Here is a 21,860-nt window from a genome sequence, read left to right as displayed (position 1 = left end):
AAGAGGTTGATTCAGTTGTGACGATGCTTGGCTCATAATTTTTGCAGTATGGAGAGCTGGAGAATAAAAACCAGCTTTGAATCCTAATGCTTTGGTTGACTCTGAGCTTCAAACTTGACATACAGTTCTGTATAAGCTTAACTTTTTTTTTTTCAGGGACAGTTTGTCTTTATTCTGGATGTAAAAATCAGTCCTATCAGACCTAACCCAAATGTTATTACGGCATTGAAGAAACACAGAGATAAATGACAGTTGACATGAAATTGGCATTGTAACAAAGGTTAGGAATGTCGAAAAAATCCTGTCATCAACACTGCACAATAAATCTCATAAAACACAAAAGAACAAAAATAAAAGTCTATGTTAACGTGAGTGTAGAGCGTGACAAGTCATTTGCATAATATAGCACAATCAAACACATCCCATGAAGTGGTTTTGACATGTGGGTGCAGTTACACTTGGTTTTTAGAGAATAAATGATCACAATTATGTTTTCCTCACTGGAGAAAACTGAAGCTAACGTTGAAAGTGACAGCTTTTAGTGAAAGAGAGCTGTTGACCAGAAATATTGCATTCATATTTCTCCACAGACACTCATCCTCCGCTTTCATTGCCTCCTGACAAACAGTGCTGGCTTGAACCTACATCAGCAAACCCAAAGTACATTAAAGAGTTTGAAAAAGAGTTTTCCTCCATGACTGAAGCTGTGCTGCTGTTCTTTCTCAGTCCTCTCAAACTTCAGCTAATTGACGTGTTACCACCAGACTCAAAGGGTCTTGATTTCAGTAAGTTGCTCCTAGTTCAGCATCTTGAGCCAGAAGACCGGCTCACTTTCTATCCCTCAGGATCACGTGCTGGGAGGCCAGCTGACCCTCTTTCTGTTCCTCTCCACATCCTAAAGCGAGGCCTGGACTTTATAGCTGACTTTGGCTTGTAAACCGTGGCAGAGTATTTTCCCTTATGGGAGTCAAAGAACATACTATATTACCCTTTTAAGAATGTTGAAAATGGGGTCAATTTTATTTTTCTGGGCAGCAAGTGTGGGAAAGAGTCTGCTGATGAGACAGTTTCCTTATCAAATGTCAGCGGGCTCTCTAACGCCTTGAACAGAGGCCTGATTCACCTCAGCGGCCTTTTTGGAGTCTTCCAGGTTTATCACTTTTCTGTGGCTATAATATCCCGTTGCTAATAATAGAATATTAGCCAAAATAACGTGACTGAGGTGGTCGCTTGTGACTGGTTGAACGAAGTCACACCACTCATATCCATGGTGACACTTTGTCCATCTGTGTCTTAAATAGAAACCTGTGGTTATATAAGTGACATGAGCCTTGAAAAGATAAGACTGTACTGGAGTGACCATCATCATCAAAGCTAAAATTAGGTTTATCAGAAATTAAGGAATTAAAATAACTAACAGGTTTGTATTGAAGTCTACTGAATAGTTTGGTACTGCGAGCACGCCCTCTCATTTTTGTTATATATTAATACATATATTAATTTTTAACTTCACCCCTTTTCTTCTTGATGAGTCATCTCTGTTCGCTTATCAGTGAATTATGTCATTAAGAAATCCTTTCATATAAAGCTCATCTTTTTTATACAATAACTTTATGAGACTTTAAACTGATTACACAATCAGCCACAGTTTTTTTTTTTTCCTCTACACCACCATTACAACCAAACCAGAATGCCATGTATTCCCTTACCGTGCATAGTTAAGCAGTTTTGGCCACAATTACAACATTTCACCATGGAGTCATTTGCACTCAGAATGCTGGACTTGCTTTCAAACGGGCCCTGCACTACACAGAGTGCTCCACACAGCCCTACACTAATGGAATTATGTCAGCGTGTGGTTATCTCAAAAACTGAGCACTGGCCAGCCAAAGCAGGCACTGTGGGGAAAACATTAGCTGCATCCCAATGCTTTTTCACTTCTCCTCTTTTCTCGTCCCTCACGATTCCATGTCAGTCCATTCCCTGCACCCTTGTTTAGTCCACTCCATCTCCCCTTCCGTGCCTGTGAAAAATATTTGCCATACTGAAGTGCATCCCAAACCAATTAGTGTGGAGAGTGCATACGTTGCTGCCCCCTGCTATGATGGAAACACAATGCCAATTGAGCATGGAGGAAACTGGCTTACAAATGAGTTCTCTGTGGACTTTGATATTGGCAAGTACTTATTTTGTAATTCACTTCAATGAGACTTTGATCCCTCTTCTTCAAATGTAATGAAGTGATTTCAAAGGAGAAATTTGGGTCCCATCATGATCCAAATCATACAACCTATTGTTGTGGCCCTTGATCATTTTTGTCCATATTTTCTAGGATACCTGTGATGCAATGACCTCCAGTTATGTTTTGGTGTCAAGTATTTGTAAGGACAGTTGAAAAGTCTAATCAAGCGGAGGAGTGACATGTTAATGGCCATGGCGATGGCTGTTTTCTTCTAGCAGTAATGAAGGTATCCCACAGTTACCAGTTCTTTTATTGGTTTAATTCTTAAAGAATTGCAGCATATCGTGTATGACTAAAAAAAAAAAATTAGTTACCACAAACAGTCTCCCCAGTTATCCATTACTTTCATATTGATTTATGGTTATACTCACCAGTCATACCATCACTGTATACTTACCATAATTAAAGGGAACAGCTCAAGAAGAAGTTGAGATCCCTATCAAAGCTGACCTCCATGAACTGTGCAGATAACAGATGCCACAGTGCCTTCAGGCAGAGATGGGGAGAGCAGGGAGGACACACACTGCTGCATGTTGATGATGAATGTACATTTTATGTACATTTGGTTTTACTTTCCACACTGAAACCTGCTGGAATACTATGAGAGTTTGTTGTCATTATTTATGTCCTGAGTGAAGATGCATGATGGTTTAACAGGGTCTGAAATGTTCCCTTAATGCATAGTAGTAACATCAGGCAATAAATAGTGCACTGAAAAAACTGTAACTGGCTTACATCAGTGATTCATAAACTTTATAAATAAAGGGTAGCTAAAGACAGAAGGGAAATCATTGCACAGAACTCTTGATAGGTCCCAAAGCTCTCTTCTGCAAATCATTTTTATGTATTGCACTGAACCGAGTGACTCGCTTTACCATAGATGTTTCCCAGTGGAGAATTAAACCTTTCAACAAAATAATGCTATCATACAGCTTCTCATTACTAGTAGAGTGAAATTAAAGCAATAGTCGTGTCGCAGATGATCCCCTGTACTGCCGAAGCAGTGGAGGATCTGAGTAGAAACATTCCCATGTCTGCTTTCACTGGTAATAATTACTTGAACGCAACAGGAAACTTGGAAGATTACGGAGTTTTCATGAACGCACCATCCCCTAGCATCACATGTGTAGAGAATCCTCCTTGGTAATATGAGATATTTTATGCCCACAATATTGACTCCCAGGCAGTGAATAAGGTGTGTCAAGGTGATGTTAAGGTGTTAAGGTGATGTCTGCAGTAAATGAACATTTGCATTTGAACATTCGATAAAAGTCGGCATCGGCATCTGGCAATGTTGTTAAACTCACGTTTGCGAACTGAGCTGTTTAGTTGCAATTTACAGTTAATATCACTATCTAAATTTTTATGTGTGTACATGATTGTCACCGTCTGAATTCAGCGAATAATTAGCTAAGCTAATCAGCAAGCAGGGAAACTGTCCCCCTTTACTTGCTTCTTGAAGTTACTGGTACAGTTTCTTGACACGATCATTTTTTCCCAATGAATCAGTGCCACCCAGTGTACCAGCTGTTCTCAGCCTGAGAGACTAAACTCGGGATAAAATAAACCCACATTCCCCTCTGTAGTTCAGCAAGGTAGGTTTGGTAGCTAAGCTAGCTACCTATCCGGTGTCGGCGCTGTTGCTAACACATGCTAACTCAACCCCCTAGCAAACTGAGTTGTAGCTTGATATGAGCACGTAGTCTGCGTGCTCGCTTGCTTCATATGATGCCGATGCCAATTTGAGTGCTCACGTTAGCTAGTTTAGTTGCTAATTATGTTGAGGACGTGAAAGGGGAAAGAGAGGCTTGCTACTACCACTACCACTACCTCCGCCACTACCAGCAGCAGCTACGGGTAGTTCTGACCACAGCTGCCTCCTGCTGCTAGCTGAAGTTCCTCATCCGTCAGTGGATGAGGTAGTTTTAGCTAGCTACAACGCACCAAGGCGGTGGGTACATGTCTACCTCTGAACCACGAGACGAGCTACGAAAGGGAAATCTTGCAGTTCATGTTTCGCCAAGAAGTCAGTGTTACGTCTTTTATCCCATCTTGTTCGTATCTTTTCCAACACGAGAAGAGGAACATGTCCAGATATAACATATACAGCCTGTTAGACTGGATCTACGGCGGGGTGGACCCGAAGTTTGAGGGCAACGGGGGCCCCGAGTGTGCCGCCTTCATCGCGCCCCAGCAGCGCGTCAGTGAAAGTCTGGTCATCGTCCTCATCTCCCTAGTGGAGATCGGCGTGGCACTGAAGAAAATAAACCTGTCCAAAGAGCTCAAAGTGCTGGGAAGAGACTGCATAAAGGCGAAGGAGGATAGTCTGGGCAAGAACCTGTTGCTGGTTGCCCTCTGCATGACTTTTGGAGTGGAGGTTGGGTTCAAATTCGCGACCAAGACTGTGATATATCTGCTGAATCCATGCCATGTCGTGACCATGGTCCAGGTGAGGATGACACGCCAGCAGAGCCTGAGGCTGATCTGTGTTTGTTGAGACTGCGTGTGTTTGTGTACACTCCGTGAACGGTTTGAGCAACACCCATCTTATGTGTTTGTAGACACACTGGTATTTATCTCCCTTTTCTCCAAAGTGAATGATAGAGTTAAACTGGTGGTGTAAAATGTGCATTGTAATGTGTTAGGTGACTTCGATGGCACTGTTTTCATCAACTATCTCTTGGCCTGACCTCACCCATCTGCAGCATGGTGAAACACCATGGCTGGTATTATACAATTTCTGTTACCTAAGCACTTTCTGCTTCCTTGATATACATATCAGCATGCTTTTCACATGAGCCCCACAGAACTTGAATCTGTAGAGCAAAAAAGTGGAAAACATAGATTTTGTTTTTCATTGGCTATCTTATGTGCGTACAGTTTGCAGAGTGTACACCTGAGGTGCTAGGTCCTGTTTAGTTTGCCTTTTTGACTTTTTTCACCCCTTAACCTGGTCCAGTCAAACCCTGGCTATCATAACATTGCCTTTAATAATGAAAAGAATTAGAAGAAGCTGAATACGTTTCATGTATGTTGCACTTTAAATCAAGGTACTCAAAAACACAACAGAGTCTCAAATTAATAATCACAGTGAAAGAGGACAGTGTGGAGTCTTGTTTTTGAGACTTAATCTGAAATGAATCTCATCTGTGTTGCGAAGGTACTTCAGACTGGGAGTGTTGCGATGAAATAAGACCTGTTGTTTCAAGTTCAGCCCTCGAGCTATGCAACGGGAGCTAGGCGTCATCTGATTTGAACCCATATAATTGTTTATGACTGGAAGAGGCACTGTTATGAAGGGCTGTAAAGCTGCAGAGGCTGAATTTGTAACCACACAGAGAAGTAGTTGAAAATTGAATGAAAGAGCAGAGAAATTAAAGTGAATGATATCCTTGTTGTGTTGTGTTTCTTTAAAATTTGAATCAGAGGCTCCATCATGGCTCCAAACAGCACAAAGGCTCTCAAGGGGCCACAAGCTCTGCTGTCATAGAAATGTATAGTACCTGCATGTTTTTTTTTTTTTTTTTCATGCCTCTTGTTTGTCTGACCTTCATGTTGCGTGATTGCACACCACAGGTCATGGTAACAGGTCACTGCCAACTGCATTTTAATGCACTGGATCATGCACATGAAATATGGGGAGCACATAGTGGATTTACATTATGTCACATGACATGGAGGTGGCGTGATATCCAGTGGACATTGATGAATCACTGCCTGTGATGAAGAATTGACTGATGGTAGCAAAATGTCCTTAATGTATGTTGACCAAGGTTAAGATAATCCACAGCAGGCACTCCTCATGCATGCTGGCACTTGAGTGTGATTAGAAGAGGACATTAAGGAAATGACACAGAATAATTTGTGCTACAGTTTCTCTTTTCACTTTTGAAAGTGTTTAACAGGAGGGTGTTGTTTCTATCAACAGGGCAGCTCTGCAGGGGTTTGTGTCCAGAACTTTATTTATTGCAGGGAGTAAGACAAGAGGCTTTCTGGAGCTTTGATTGTATCAGGAACAGGAAATGTGTAATGCATTTTTGCTTTGTTGAAAATGACGTTTGCAGGCTCGGTGGTGCACTGTAAAGATTCCACCATGCGTAGACAGGAATGAGATTTATTATGTGTAGAATAGGTTACAGCCTAGTACTGGTGGTTGACTCATCTTGTGGTCTGACTCTACTCACCGGGTCTTCGTCAGAATTGGCGAATCTACAGGACATGGGTGTGGTACATTTTTAATGTGTTTCAGACCTGAGGGAAAGCTCAGGTCCAGCTTGATAACCCAGCAGCTATTCATAAAAACAGTACAACTGGAAACGAGAGCAAGAACTCCAGAATTATGAGAACATTTTTTATCAGCTGAAAAGTAATAAAAGTTCCCATGGGGCTTGGTGAGATTTACAGAATCAAATGTTGCTGTAGCTGAAGTTGCTACAGTCCTTGAGTAATCTGCACAGGCATCTACTTTATCTGACTGTGGTTGAAAAGAACATATCCACTTGACTGTGTCGCCATGCTGCAGCAGGTTACATGCTGTGTCATATCAGTGTCTTTACACAGCAGCTTGTTTGCTAGAATGTTTCATTAATAATAGCTAATGTTAATAAATTCTACATATTCTATATTGGATTGAAGATCAGTGCCAGTATTATTACTAAATACTTACATAGACTACTGATGCTTACTTCACAGATTGTATATGTCCCACACTGCACACACACACACACACACACCTTGCTGACATTTCACATCTGACAACACAGAGGTCTGTTTCGTCTTCCTCAGATTGATCGCTGATCAATTTACTGTTCTGCTTTTTCCTTTGAGCTCCATGGATGAGGTTGGGGTTCTATAAACAAACAAATCAAACAGCAGAGATCATGCAGTGTGGATGTGATGGACATATCTGGGTTTGTCAGGGCTTAGCACTGCTTTTTATCGGTATAATTATTATAAATGTATTTATATATGTCACGTGAGTTTTCTTCATTTATCTACAGTTTCTTTCTTCCTATGTTTATGATTGTTGATAATGTACAGGGCCGAGACATTGTGAACTTGCAGATTAGATTTAGATTTTACCCCTTCTGTACATTGAGAGCCTAAAGCTGTTGTAACAGCTGTAACGTCTATGTGTCAGGACTATCTAAAGCGGCATTTATTCCTCCCACACTACAAAACAAAAATCCGATCTTCACAAATGCTAAGACTGTTATTAAAGGCTGCTGTGAATGTAACCTTTATCATGATTCACGCTGCTGTATTGAATGGTTGCATTGGTCATTACGGTAGAAATGCTTTCCGTCATTGTGGAGGGTCAGGAATGATTGAACAGGTTAAGGAAGTAGAATTTGTTTTTGTAGTGTTTACATACACAATATCCCAAACTGAGTGGGCAGTTTCCTTTTAGCACATGTTGGTAGGCAGGCTCTCGTGCTCTCTGTTTGAAACTGGCCTCGGGTGTTTCAGCAGCAGCTTTGAATGGGTTTAACAGAAGTTTAAAATACTGTAACGCTGCAGAAATGAACTTCAAAACTTTGTGCTCTGTCTTTGCTACACTGACTGAGAGCTTGCCTTCAAATCGAAGTACCCATGCTGTTAACAAGCTGTGTGTAGCGAACATTTAGAATCAATATAACAGACTCCAGTATCAGCATTGTCATTAAATATATTACACATTTATCAGCTGTAGCAATAACACCCAGCAGAACAGATTGTTGACTCAGTCATTCAGATTATACTGAAAGCACTAAAACTGTATTACTTCATGACTCTTACACTTATAAAAAGGAAGTGTACCTTATCAGTAATGAGGTCTGTCAATCTATAAAAAGGCTGTTAGTCTTTTTTTTTCAACAGTTTTCCTTCTTCAAAGATCATTGCTCAAGATTCAGTTTAATTATTGTTATGCAACAGAAGTAGTCCCTTATGCTCCTGTACACCCCTCCCCCCCCCAAAAAAAACTCAGATAAATGAATGAATAAATAATTAAGTCATGAAAATAAAACTTATTTTTGTGGTGGAGTGTGGAGGATGAATTCATTAGTCTCACAGCCTGAGGAAAGAAACTGCTCCGGAGTCTGGTGGTACAGAACGGCAGCGGTTCTGTATCGCTTTCCAGACGGCAGCACGGTGAACAGGCTGTGGCAGGAGTGGGTATCGTTATTGGTGCTATGCAGTTACAGCTGTGCTTTTACTTTGAAGTTGCTGTACAACAATGAAGGATTTGTTTGTTTTTTGTTGTTGTTGTTGTTGAGCAGATGTTGATGCTGTGCAGAACCACTTCAGGGAACAGGAAAGATGTTAGTGTTATGTTTCAGCCTGTTCTACCTACAGAGAAATTTATATTTCAGCAGTAAAATTAATAGAGAGAAACCACCATTAGAGTTAACTGTGTCTTTTATGCTGCAACAACAGCGTCAAGGCTGGTTTGACTCATTACGGTGATCGTGCATGAGGCCGGGTTGAAGAAGCTCACGTACAGTCTTGCATTTGCTGTCTTTTATGTCAAGAAATCATTACCCAGAGAGTGTAAATGACTTTATCATATTATTTCAGTGTGAAGCACACAGTACTGTAAGCACTGTGGAGGTCAGGCTTACATCGAGTGTTCAGAAGTATGAGTTTAGAATCATTGTTTTCTGCATCTGTTGGTGGGAAAATATGTACTGAGGAAAACATTGAAACTTACATAAAGACAAAGTAACGGCCGAAATTTACTAGATGCATATAACATCAACAACAACTGCATGATAGAAACTCACACTGCACACAAATATCCCTTTTCTTTGTCCCGTGGAATAAGCTCCAGGGAGGTTTCATGTTAAACTGATCAACTTTCACCTGTAATAAGCACTTAACATTAATTGACAGCATTTTCAAGAGAGCTGCGGGCAAAACCACAAACATAAATAACACCTATTTAGCTGCCAGTTAGTGAGTTGGAGTTTCCTGGAGCTGTTAAAAACCGTTTTTGGAGCCGAATAAATTGAAAATGAAATTCTGTTCAGAATTAAGCAGACTCAACACATTTTGGCAAATTTAGAAACGTCAAGAGTACAAGCAGATGGCAGGAAATGCCTGCCCTTGCTCAAGGACTAATACAACACATACTGTTAAGTCTTAATGTAATATCAACATTGTTAGATTTGGCAGTTAATGACATAAATGACATCAAAGATGAATTTATGTGGACAAGATGTCTGAAAAGTTTGCTTAGCGTGAATGATCCAAACATTCAGGCGACTTAGACTCAGCTTCACAGCATTTCTAATCATTATATCATTATATATCTTTACAAATAGACTAATCTACTTGGCTGACACTTGTTTTAAGTACTGTATTTAATATGCAAGGATTGTGTACTAACACAGTGGATCAGATAAACGTATATTATCCATCCGTTAAAATCTCAGGATGTATATCCATCACTGGCTTATACTTAAATAGTCTTGAAATAACCGAACCAATTTCATGTTGACAACTGTGCGTCAACACGTTACACAGGGATTATTTAATCAGTCTCACTGTGAACAGTCACCACTGGTCAGACAAGTTTTTATTGACAGGAGCAACTTGCTGGGTAATTTGCATGAAATCCATTTCCAAGTCACTTTTCTTGTGTACAATGAAAATGCAGTGGAGAGGATGTGACTGCTGGAGCCCAGAGTTATATTACTGTCCTAAACAGGAAATATGTTCACATGCAAGTGTTTTACATTTGCAAAATAAGCTTTGGGTGAAATGTAGCTTCACTTTTAGCACCTTATCAGGTCTTGTTCATATTGAAAATATCTGCATAATGTTTACTATTAACTTTTTTGTGGGTTTGTTCATGCTGTAAAATTATGAAGCCCTAAGGTGTTCAACATACAATACATGATTATGACATAAATAATCACAACCAACTTGTGTAACGTCAATAAATGAAACAACAATTTGTGTAATAATTTTAAAAACAAGTCTTTAAAACTCAGCTCATTATAATAAAACCTTATCACATTATTCTTGTGATAATAACAGAGTCTTATTGGGTATATTTTTGATTTCAGAACAGACATATTTTTATTTAAAAGTCTGTTTTTATTTCCTGATGGAACAGGCTAAATCTGGAAACAGTTGTTGAGCTCATTACCTTAAGAGGAAAGAGACACGTGACAGGGCGATGGCAGTACCACTTATATTATGAAATAAAGTGTGATGAAATAGAAGTGACAGGTCTCCACGTGATTATTTATTCCATAACTGCTTAGTTATTTATTTAATATTGAATACTTGCATGTTTATTTCATAATGTCCTTTTTATTTATTTAATACTGAACATTTTGGGGCTCCATATGAGAGAGCTTTGTGTAACTGGTTCGATGTCTGACATGAGACACAGGATCCAGATCACAGGCATCATGATCACAAACACACTGCACAATGGTTGCTGACAGAGATAATCCTTCTTTTATCATTTTACTTATATATAAACCACTTTCATATATAATTTCAATCCTTGGATATAAATATGAACAATAAAGATTTCGTCGATTATTTATTTTCACAAGGTAGAATGAAAAAAAAAACCTGGAAAACATTTAAGTATAGAGAAAATGTGATGTTAAAATTAAATGTTAAAGACTATACATTTAATTAATCCCATATTGGGCTAAAAGCTTTCATTTGTTACTCTGCAAGGAGTTCTTCTCGAAATAAACTTTAGTTGTGTTCAATCAGTGCAGTGCAGGTTAATACGAGTTAATAGGTGCACAGCACATCAATCACTAAGACGTATCTCAAAGTTCCCTGGCCAGTGGGTAGTTGTACAACAAATCTAAAGTAAATTGCTTTCTTGAAATTCTGTTTCTAGCCTCAGCCTTCCAGGCAAACCAACTCTTTCTCGTGTCAGATGGTGTTTTGAACCAATCCATGTTTTGCAGCAACCTCCAGGCCCCAATAACACAGTCACTGAGCGCAGATGAGATGTATTCCTACAAGCCACATCGATTGTAACCTGTATTCTCAAGAACAAATAAATATTGACACCAGGAATTTCAAATGTATACGTTTGGTTTTAAACAAAATATCACTAGCCTGTGCTTGGAGCTGTGAATATGCAGGTTTTAGGGAAAACATTTGTGATTGTATTGGGAATTTAACCTGGACTCATAAATCCAAGGTTTGCATTTTTAACACAATCATTAAGTACATTTTACACGTCCCTGTCTGTGCTCTTCCACAACAGAAACTTATTTCTGCCCTCCCAGTTTCATAAGCAATGAGTCATAGGTTGGTTCAGTCGACCACTTAAATGCGTTAAATTTCTAATCTAATTTTGTGACTACCCAGAGTCTTGTCTTAACTCTGCATTTTGTTTTTCTTGCTCTGAAGCACAAAGTACTGTACAGTTGCCAGTGGGAAGCTCTGTTCAAGGCCGCTGTTCTTATTATATTAATAAAAACCTGTTAAAGCAATTTGTTCATTTTCTGTACTTACAGCGCTGAGCACTGGAAGCTCTTGCAGCATTCAAGCTGTTCGGTAATGACTGTGTGTTTAATGTGATAATGTGATTTCTCATTTCTCTCTGTGCTCTCCTCAACAGATCTTCCTGTTGGCCTGCCCGCCATGTAAAACAGCGATGGTTGTATTTAGGTGAGTATATTTACCCCTGGCTCATGTCTGCCTTTGGCCTTTGTCATATTCAGTAAAACTGAGCAGTGGCAGATCTGTTGTGCTGAAGTGCTAATTATTAAAAGGGCTTTGCCCTCACAGTTTCTTGCATCATTGAACCTCCACCCATCCTCCATTTCAGCCTGCCGTAGGCGGTACCTGTCATCATTGTGAATCTTGAACGTAGTATAAAGGCAGACCCAAATTAAACATGGATTTTATTTTCATTTGAAAACAATTGCCACACTGATTGTAATTACTTGCACACTTCTACGGCGTAAATTGGGTTTTTACAATTTCGTTGTAATGAATTTTCCAGGGTTTATAGTCCCCTCTCCTCAACAACTACTCTGGTCTGGGCAGTTAATTATTCAGGAGAAATGATTGTGTTTTTACCAGAGGGAGCACGATGTGGGATTTACGCAGAAATAAATACAAGCAGGGTCGCTTTCTGTTGCTGTCGCCCATGGGAGTCTGAAGCTGTAGCTGTGTCTTGCCTGAAATGGCTGTAAAGCAGACAACTAAAAAATAAAGCTGTGAGTCAGAGAAGCTTTATGAAACACTCTCATACTGGGAAAACAAAAAAAATACTTAAGTACGCCAGTTCAGAGAAATAATATTTATCCATCAGGCCAAGATCTTATTTCACACAGCAGACTAGTTTCAATAATACTGGATCAGCTTACTGGATATGTCAGGGCTATTTCCCATGAAAAATGCATATATTAATTTCTATCCCGGTTCAGGAGATTGACAATTCTAGTTTAAATATTGTGTTTTATATGCATCTGGAACAAAACGTGAAAAGTCAAGTGTTCCTGCACAGTATTTGTGCAATCAATGCCATCAGTACCTAAGATGACAGTGCAGAAAAAAAAAACCCATACGCACTGATTTTAAATAAGGAATGCATCTTCAAAATCCCTCAGATTTCAGTCCTGGCTGATTTAGTGACATCTTTGGTTACCCTGGTAACAGCAAGAGTTGGTTAATACTACAGCAAACCCTACACGAGAAGCTGAACAGAAGAGTAACTGATGTATCTGCAGCAGTCTCTTCCCCTCTGTTTCTACCACAGCACAACAGTATCAGCGATTCATGTCCTGACCTAAGTATTGATTGTGGCGGAGAGTAGAACTTATACATACTAAAAGGTGTTTTCAAGAACTGAAGAAACTTTTTTTAAAACATATTTTTAAACATAGTCAATGATCAATAAGTGTAGAGAATTTGAATTTGAATGAAGCAGACTGTTTTCCCCAGAAAGGTTCGGAGGCCCCCAGAGTGACAGCCGGGCTTATTTGAACTGACATTCCTACAATACCGCTGTTTTCCCTGCGACCTTAGCTGTCACAACAGTTATTTTGTCTCTTTTGACAAAAAGAGCAGTCAGAGGAGACGGATGTAGGTCCACACTTTGACACATAAACTCCTGGCTTTTTACATGTGGTGGCTCTTTGAATAATTCTTGGTCAAAATAAACTGTTTATCCTCATGTTGTATGTGCAGACGTTAACTGAACGAGCATCACACTCCCTCTGTCTGCAGGAGCAGACAGGCTGTGTGAGTGCACTGAATGGTGAGTGGAAGATGGAAGCAGCTGCAGAATGTGTGCTAACCAAAGGCTGAAATGGATCTAAATTATACTAATTATGACTGAATAGCTAGAAATGGTAATTTGTCAGAATCGCGATGGCGACTTTGTGTGATTTCTTAATGGATCGTAGAAATGTAGAGTCTCTGCAACGTACTTGTTATGATTGCCTGAACCATCAGTGACCTGACTTCTCAAAATCAACATTCCCGAAAGGTACTGACCTGAGAGACAGCTGCTGCTAACAGCATCAGGGAGGACTCTGATTAATTTTTCTTTTTTTTTTTTTCAGCAACATAGAACATAATCTGCTCCTCCACCTGCTCTTCTGTGCATATATCAGCTCTAATCGAGTCGAGCTAATGTGTCAGTAATGCAATGATGTGTTGAATGTGGATATAATTGTTTAAAGTTTCCTGGTCTAGTCTCAGACAGATGTGGTGGAGGGCGTGACGTTTATCAGATGTTTGAATGACAGTTTAATGTCTGATGTCTAATTATCATCGGCTTATGTTTTTCCCCTGTGTGCTTACAGGCTGCAGGTCCACATGTTGAATGGTGCGTTACTGGCTTTAATGTTTCCTGTAGTCAACACCAGACTGGTAAGTAACTAGCACTGGAAATATTTCCAGTAAAGCCTTGATTTCATTGACAGCTAGGCCTGTGCAAGTCTTTGTTCTGTTTCTGAAGTTAACAAGGAAAGAATTCTTCTTCATTATCCATATATTTCACTTTTCATGACAGCTCGACAAGAGAGCAAGTGTTATCACTTAGCTTTGAAATGTTTAAAGAGACTACTTCGTGACATTTTATCTCTTGCTTGTCAAAAGAAATGTGACATTTATATGAATGTTTAAATAAATGTAGTGTCTCTACCAGAGCATTAATCTGAAGAACAAATTCTAATATACAGAAGACAAAAAGTCGGAAGTGGCAGAAAGTATCAGTTTGATTGATGATGGAAATTCGCTGTTTCAGTGAAGGAAATCTGAGGAAATCAGATCCGGGAGCACTGCCTGCGTGACAGGCTTTCACTGACAGCTCCACACAAAGACCAGATGCAGCAGAAAACACCCCAACTTTAAATTCTATTTGCTTAAATGAAATCAAGTTTGGACAGTTTGAACTTTAAAAGAGAAGAAAGAAAAAAAAGTGTCCAGTTCTAACGTGAACCCAGTAAAGATCGAATGTTCTTACTACAGAACTGTTCTTACCTAAGTAAATCAAAGGTTTTCTGCCATAACTTTATTTCATTATCAACTAAAAACCTTGTTTTCTCGGAACTGAAAAAGCAATTTATATCAGATCCTCATAAATCTTCTTGTAAAAGCATTAAATTGTAGTTTATGTGTATTGAAAATATAATACGTAATGGTACAGCTTTACAGAGAACAATTTAATTGTTTTTATTGATTAAAAGCACTGATCTCTGACCTAACTACACAAAAACGCTAAATAATTTATTTTTGGCATTACACCATTAATATTTACTATTTCCAGTCCTAAAGTCTGTGAGTTTCTTTTCTCATTAATAAGTAGTACATTTGCTAAAGTAGTCCATTATTTACCTATTTACAGTTTTTATCTATCTTTTGTACACACTAGTCTTCTCACATTTCAGAGAGGCTGAGGATTCTGCTGATGACAGGTCACATAGGGCTCTCTGTTCTCAGCTGCTCACACCCTCTGATGACTTCCTTTCACAAGTAGTAGAAAAGTGGCTGAAGATGAGTCAAAACAGCCCTGACTTCGCCTGTACTCACTGAATGCTGGTCTGAGGTCATCAGACCGTCACATGCTCAGAGTGCAGGAAATGTCTGTCTACAAGTTTAAGATTATAAACAGATATAATCACTAAATGTTCAGGAGCTTCTTTATCTCGTAGTACAAACAGTAAAACGTCCAAATAAAACTATCAGGCTCAGAGCAAATGAAGAGCCCAGCTCTGCCTGTGGACCGTCTTTGATGTGTGTTGTTAAAGAACTGAAATAGTTTATTCTCTCCACAGCTACCGTTCGAGAAGGAGATCTACTACATCCAGCACTCCATGCTGTACCTGGTGCCTATATACCTTTTCAGGAAAGGAGGTTGGTGTTTCTTTTTTTTTTTAATCACACTTGTGTTGTCTCCATTCCACTGTCACCCATGAAGAAATACCTTTCACATGCCAACCAGGCAAGGTTATAACACCATGGCATCTCCCCGGATGGATTCCCTTTTGTTGATAGCGTTTGAGTTGCTATAGATACCGGCTCTTTCTTTGCCTCGGTTAATTCCTCTGGTATAATGCCCACATTGTTTTGCACTGTTGTTTTGTCTGTTACAAAGATCTACATGCTACTGAAGAGAAAATAAAAAAAAACCCCATGTCCTAGCTACAGTAGACAAAGTTCATTATACTTATAGTAGCAGTACATCTATTAACTACAAGTGGGACTGATGCAACTGTGGACTGTGTGTGCAGGAGGCTGCTCTAAGAGTTATTATGTATTATTATTAGCAGTAGTAATAATATTATTGCTAGCCCCCAGTAGCTAAAAAGCTTGTCATCTAATAATGAGCAAATGTCAGTTTGAGCAAAAGCTGAAATTAGCTGCAATTAATTCATTATTTTTCGATTGGATAATTCACCCAGCGCCACTTTTCTGCTGCTTAACTGGTTTCAGGCCACGTTAGTTGAAATATAGTAGAAATATTGTTAAATACAGCTGGAAGGTATTGACAAAAATGTGATGGAAATGTCAGTAAATTCATGGATGGCCTTTTTTGTCACTTCTGATTTTCTGCTATACCTTGACTGGTGTGACAGTGATATAAACAACAACACCTCAAGTTCTGCAGCTGCATCATTATCCTGCGTACTGCATTTCCTTTTGGCATGAAGTGAATAAAATCAGACTGCTGAACAACACGAAGGCGTATCTGGATAAACTGCAGCGGATGCATATACAGTATTTCCCCTAGAAACAGCTGTTGAGTTGCCCTCAGAGTCGCCTAGTGGAAAAATGCAAGAGGACAGAAGTCACACGGGACAGTTCCCAGGTGTAAAGATGAACCAGGACGTAGGCGGAATGATTAAAGGTTTAAACACAACCTAAAAACACCATTTACAAGGTTGAGTGTGTCTCTGACAAGTTCATTAGAATTGGTAGGTCAGGTAAATGAGAGATTTATCCAGGGTGTAGCACAGCTGTCAACACTCAGACAGAAGTGCTTCAATGTTCATTAGTAACGTAACACTGGAGGCCAACAAAATGAAAAGTTTGTTGTTCTAGTTAAACTGAATTAAATGGTGATGTTTTCTCTCTGCACTGCTGTCATTACTTCCACCAATAGGAAACAAGAAAAACCAGTTCTATTTCTGGTTTTGCTGTGGTCACCTGGTGCTCTAATGAGTATGAGAGAAGTGTATTGAAACAGCATTTGGTTTTTCGTATTTGCACAAAGTAAAAACAGGTGGACAGAGCTGGCACAGAAGATACATCCTGTGTGCTCTCTTTCACCTACAAGCTGGTTCAGTGGGGTATTCTACAAAATGGGATTTAGAGAAAACTTGTTTGTTAAACCCTGAGAGGAGAAACACAAATCACTTTAAAGCAGCATTATGCAGCTATTTTACCTTAGAACAGCAGCTTCAAAATCATTTTGATGCTACACTGACTTGTAATAGAGAGGATGATGCCTCTTTCATTCCCACTCTGCACCCTGAACACCTGTTCTTTCTCTGTGTAACCTGGGCAGAGCAGGTACGATCTCCTGGGAGAAGTGCGTAATGCTTTGCAACACTACGTCACGCACCGCCAACTATGGGTCTTCAGCTAGCTATAAGAAGAAGCTAGCTCGTATTCTCAGTGCAAACATCATGGCAGAGGCAAAGAGACTAGCTCAGCGGTGTACTGGTCGTCGGGCATTCTGGGACAAAACCCAGTGGGCCAGTGAACCATCATGGTCCCAGTGGATAAGTCCAGGGCTGAATTTCTTTCAGTCAGCAGTCATCAGTGGAAGGACCAACAAATCAATCTCTTTTCATCAAATAATGAAAATCACAACTGGATCAGACTATGACTTTACAATCATAGGTCTATAAATAAACTAAAGATCTGCTTGATCTGCATTTTGGTGTTTTGCTGCCAGCAGCACTCTGTCCCCGTCAGGTTACAGCTGAATAAATAAGCATTTAATCAAACAAACAGTAGGATTCCTGCACTATGCTGCATAAAATGTAATAGGGTGAACTTAATGATGTTTTTTTTTCCAGCTCAGGTTCTTTCACTGCTGCTGCTGCTTCTGTGTTTTAAAGATAAATGTTCATTGTTTCACATTAATCTTTCTGGCTCCACTGGATTTAAACGGAGGCTCTGCTCTTTATTTACTCGTTACCGTGGTGAAACGCAGTATCGGTGCTCCATTAATGTTTGTTTTTGTTTTTTTCATTCACCACGCACTTAGCTCAGAGTTGACTGTGTCTGATCAACTGATTCTTCGTCAACTCTGAGTTTAGGATTAAGTTCAGAGTTTGTTAAACCAGCTTTCTAGAATAACCCCCCCCCCCCCCCCCCCCCCCCCCCCTCCCCACCCAGATGTTTAATGAGTGTTTGTGTTTACAGGTGTATACAAGCCTGAACCCCTCGGGGACATGTGGTGGGCTCTTCTCTCCACCGGCATCCTGTTCCTCTATCACTTCCTGTTCTTGCAGGTCCTTGGCCTGGTAAGATGGAGCCCTCTGCTGGGCATCACATGACATTTCACTATGCACAGTACGTGTGTGTAGGGATCAAACCATCAACACTTGTGTCAGTGGTTTCATCTCCTGGGAAAACGATTACTACTCTATTTATTCACAGGTGTGGTCAACAGGAGTACATTGAAATGTAATCTAACACTATAAAGCTGTGCTTCAAAGAAGTGACACTGCATCAGAGAGGTTTATTGATCGATCTGTATTTTGGTATGTTAGTTAAAATAAATAATACAAACTGAAGTGTACCTAAGTGCTTACACGGCTACATCATAATGAAGAGTGTAACAGTAACTGAAAAGGTGAAGGCTGCAGCTTATTACACACCTATTCCCACAGTGCAAAATTAGAAAATGTTTGCTAAGGGGCACAGTCCAGAAAATAAGTAGTAGTGTGAATGGGTGATTTTTAGTTTTTTAGAGCAGAAATTTAGCAGAAATTAATGATTATAAAAATCCAGTGAATTCAACCATGACATGTGGTAAAAGCTCATTATCCAGCCGGGTAGTACTTATTATTCTGAGTGGTATTAGCATCATGTTAGGACTCACTCAACCTGTCTGTCTGTCTGTCTGTTCCCCTCCAGGTGACTGAGGTCAACCTGAACAACATGCTGTGCCCGGCTGTGTCCGATCCCTTCTACGGGCCCTGGTACCGGGTTTGGGCGACAGGTCACCAGACCCTGCTGACCCTCATTCACGGGAAAGTCCTCACACTCCTCTCGCAACACACCGGCTCCGTCTGCCGATACCTGCTGGACGCACTCCGACTGCGCAGCAAGAAAGTTGACTGAATGTCCGCGAAAATGCACACAGACCTAGCCTTTCACTCTAAATGCCTGCTCTTATCATGCAGATTTTTTTTTTTAAAGCAACATTTTAATGCATCTTTTTAGACTTACCATCTGTTTTACTGAAACAAGTGAGCATTTCAGGGCCAGTGAATCAATGTGTCATTCTTTTAGTGTTGTAGTTGGCTTGCATGCACAGACGTTATAGGCAATTTAAGGCTGGTAGTTAGCATTGTGAAGTTGGCCAGATCTAGCCTTTGCTTTTCTTTCTTTTTTTTTTTTTTTGGAATACAATTTCCAGAAACATGTAAGTGAATTTGTGGGTGATTTCTCAAGCTGCCTTTTCGTAACTGTTTTAAGGACAGAAAAACAGGAGTCATCAAAATGTCACTACTGATCTGCAGTTGTTACACTTTCAGTTTTTTTATGTGGTAGTTACGCTAGATCTATGTTAGTTTGTAAAGCTGCCATTTTATTTGTCTCAAACAGATTGTGAATGTGAGCTGTTGTAGAAGTTATTGCTTGTATAGTTGGAGGATTTTGGTTTAACATATTTGATGATCACCTCTAAGTGTTGTCATGACTGATGAAAGAAATTTATTTATGGCGTCCCTCTGTTCTCACTTCATTACACACACACACACACAGAAGTTACGAAAGCGTCATTGTAAGTGGCCTCTTTGGCGTTTCTGTCTCCAGCCCTTTCCCGATCATTCCAGTTGTGATAATCAGGGGACGTGAGGATGTTATTACATGCTGAGATTCAAAGTGATGAATGAGGATTTATGGATCTACACTGGGATGTTATTATTACCTCTGCCAAGGAGGTTATGATGTTTTTGTTTTTGTTTTTGTTTTGTCTATGTTATTTTATGGTGATATTGGACCACATTCAGTGAGGTATAACCTTAGTGAGTCTCTAGGATGAATGTGTTGTTTGCCAAGATAGAACAGATCTTGACAAAATATGTATCTGGGCTGGATTCGTGCATAATGACACTTGAATACAATTTGTCGCTTGATCGTCAAGTTAATCTCACAAGGCTTCCTGAATTCACTCCACCACTATGACTGCAAGGAGTCACGACCTCAGTTCCATATTTTTGAAAAAGTGCATCATGACCTGCATGAAGTCACTTTGAGTCATTTGTTGACTATCCATGCGAAAGAAAGTATTAACTAAATTTAATCATTGGAATATGTTGGTCTGGGTATAGAACATTTCAAGTATGAGGGATATGTTTATTCCTGTAGCATATACTGTAAACTTCACTGTAAAGAAGGGATAAGACAAACTTTTGTATTTCTCGGTTTGAGTGTATGTGCTGTATTGACAATAAAAGTGATGTTGACCATAGCTCCTGTGTATTTATGTGGCATCTTTTCTGACCATGTTCTGGTTATATTTTGTTATATTGTTTACATTTTGTCATTCTTACCTTTAGATTTAGAATTTGTGTAGATTAAATACTGAAATCTTACTACTTTTTACTTGATACTTCCCTGGAATATTTCTGTTTTGTTTCAGTGAACAGCCCTTACAATGCTACAAGTAACTCTTGAAAATGACTTGTAAGTTATTGAACAGTTTGACATTTTGGGAAATATGCTTAGTCGCTTTCTTGCAGAGAGTTAGATGAATAAATTGATAGCACTTTGATGTCTGTACACTAAGTATGAAACAAGCCAGCAGATAAGCTAATCAGTTAGCCTGGCCAGTGATTCAGGACACTGAAAAGCTTTGCACATCACGAGTGCAGAAACAATTTGGTGGCTTTGTGGAGTTTAAACATGAAGCTTTGCTGAGCAGACATTAGAGCGGTATTGATCCTTTCATCTGACTCTCAGCAAAAAAGCGAACAAGCATATTTCACAAAATGTTGAGCTGTTCCTTAAATAAAATGGCATTTTATCACACCACAAAAACAGCACTGATGCTAAGTTGCTGCCTGACTCATATGGACACACATACTGTTGTACAGTATGTTTGGGTTCACAGTTTTCTCTACGGCCTGACAGGGTGAAAAGCTTTAAATGCGGCAGATCGACCGAAGTGAGCTGCAGAGGGTTTTCGCAGGCCTGTAGCAACTCACCATTACAGTCAGTCAAGAGAAGAAGTCGACCTAAAACCACCACACTGGCTGCAAAGAGGCCTCAAGATGAGCTTGACTGGGCTCCTGTATTATTTCAATGTAAGGCAGAGGCAATAGAAAAGCATCTTATCACTTACTTGGTGTACAATTAGTTCTCTTGGCTTCAGCACAACAAACAGCCAGTGTCTCGGTCAGCACAGAAATAATCACTGCCAGAGGAAATGAAGAGTACTTAGTAACAGCAGGGTAATGGAGTTGACTGGGTTAACGTATTTTCTACCACAAATGGCTCATCAGTAAATATAAATCCCTGGTGAAATGAAGTCAATTGAGATTGAAAATAGATTTGGTGGAGTTACTGCTCTTACTGCACCGGTTTTAACTCCATTCACTCATCAGTATCATTTATTCAGACAGATGGAAGCCCAGGGGCAGACTCAGGAGGGGAAATAAAGTGCTGGTTGAATTTGATCTCAGGCCAGCACTGGGTTCATGTGTGGCTACACACAGGCACCAGGCTGAAACACTCAACTATCTCTGAGCACTTAGTCCTAAATATCATGTAACAAGCAGCAAAGTATTTTCAGATACACCTGCCCAGACTTCTCTTCCTGCCTCGGTGCTGAGCAGTTTCGGTGCAGGGACTGGCAGAAAGGCAGGGTGAACACGTGACGATCCATCTCCTCATTACAGCTCCACATTAGCTATGTGTGCAGCTCAGCATGGCTACAGCTTTTTGGGTTTGTTAC

The 21,860-nt window shown here is 39.8% G+C and overlaps 1 protein-coding gene across 1 annotated transcript; it reads left to right on the top strand.

Moving 5' to 3' along the window:
• The first annotated feature begins 3,862 nt into the window (after window positions 1–3,862).
• LOC121191112 (transmembrane protein 164) lies at window positions 3,863–20,369 on the top strand. The gene is made up of 6 exons (XM_041052190.1): window positions 3,863–4,691; window positions 11,829–11,878; window positions 14,026–14,092; window positions 15,499–15,577; window positions 18,098–18,198; window positions 18,815–20,369. Exons 1-6 carry the CDS (start codon window positions 4,254–4,256, stop codon window positions 19,019–19,021), a joined length of 942 nt encoding a protein of 313 aa, XP_040908124.1. The 5' UTR covers window positions 3,863–4,253; the 3' UTR covers window positions 19,022–20,369.
• The last annotated feature ends 1,491 nt before the right edge of the window (window positions 20,370–21,860 follow it).

Source organism: Toxotes jaculatrix, chromosome 12 (genome assembly GCF_017976425.1).
Source record: "Toxotes jaculatrix isolate fToxJac2 chromosome 12, fToxJac2.pri, whole genome shotgun sequence".
Lineage (NCBI taxonomy): Eukaryota > Metazoa > Chordata > Actinopteri > Toxotidae > Toxotes > Toxotes jaculatrix.
Note: the sequence above shows the minus strand (reverse complement) of the source record. Positions and strands in the feature narration are given on the sequence as shown.

Excerpts from the sequence above, each read along its gene's own strand:
- LOC121191112 (XM_041052190.1), top strand. The coding sequence starts at position 4,254 with ATGTTTCGCCAAGAAGTCAGTGTTACGTCTTTTATCCCATCTTGTTCG. Across the intron at positions 15,578-18,097 it reads ATACCTTTTCAGGAAAGGAG|GTGTATACAAGCCTGAACCC; the intron begins GTTGGTGTTTCT and ends TTGTGTTTACAG. Across the intron at positions 18,199-18,814 it reads TCTTGCAGGTCCTTGGCCTG|GTGACTGAGGTCAACCTGAA; the intron begins GTAAGATGGAGC and ends GTTCCCCTCCAG.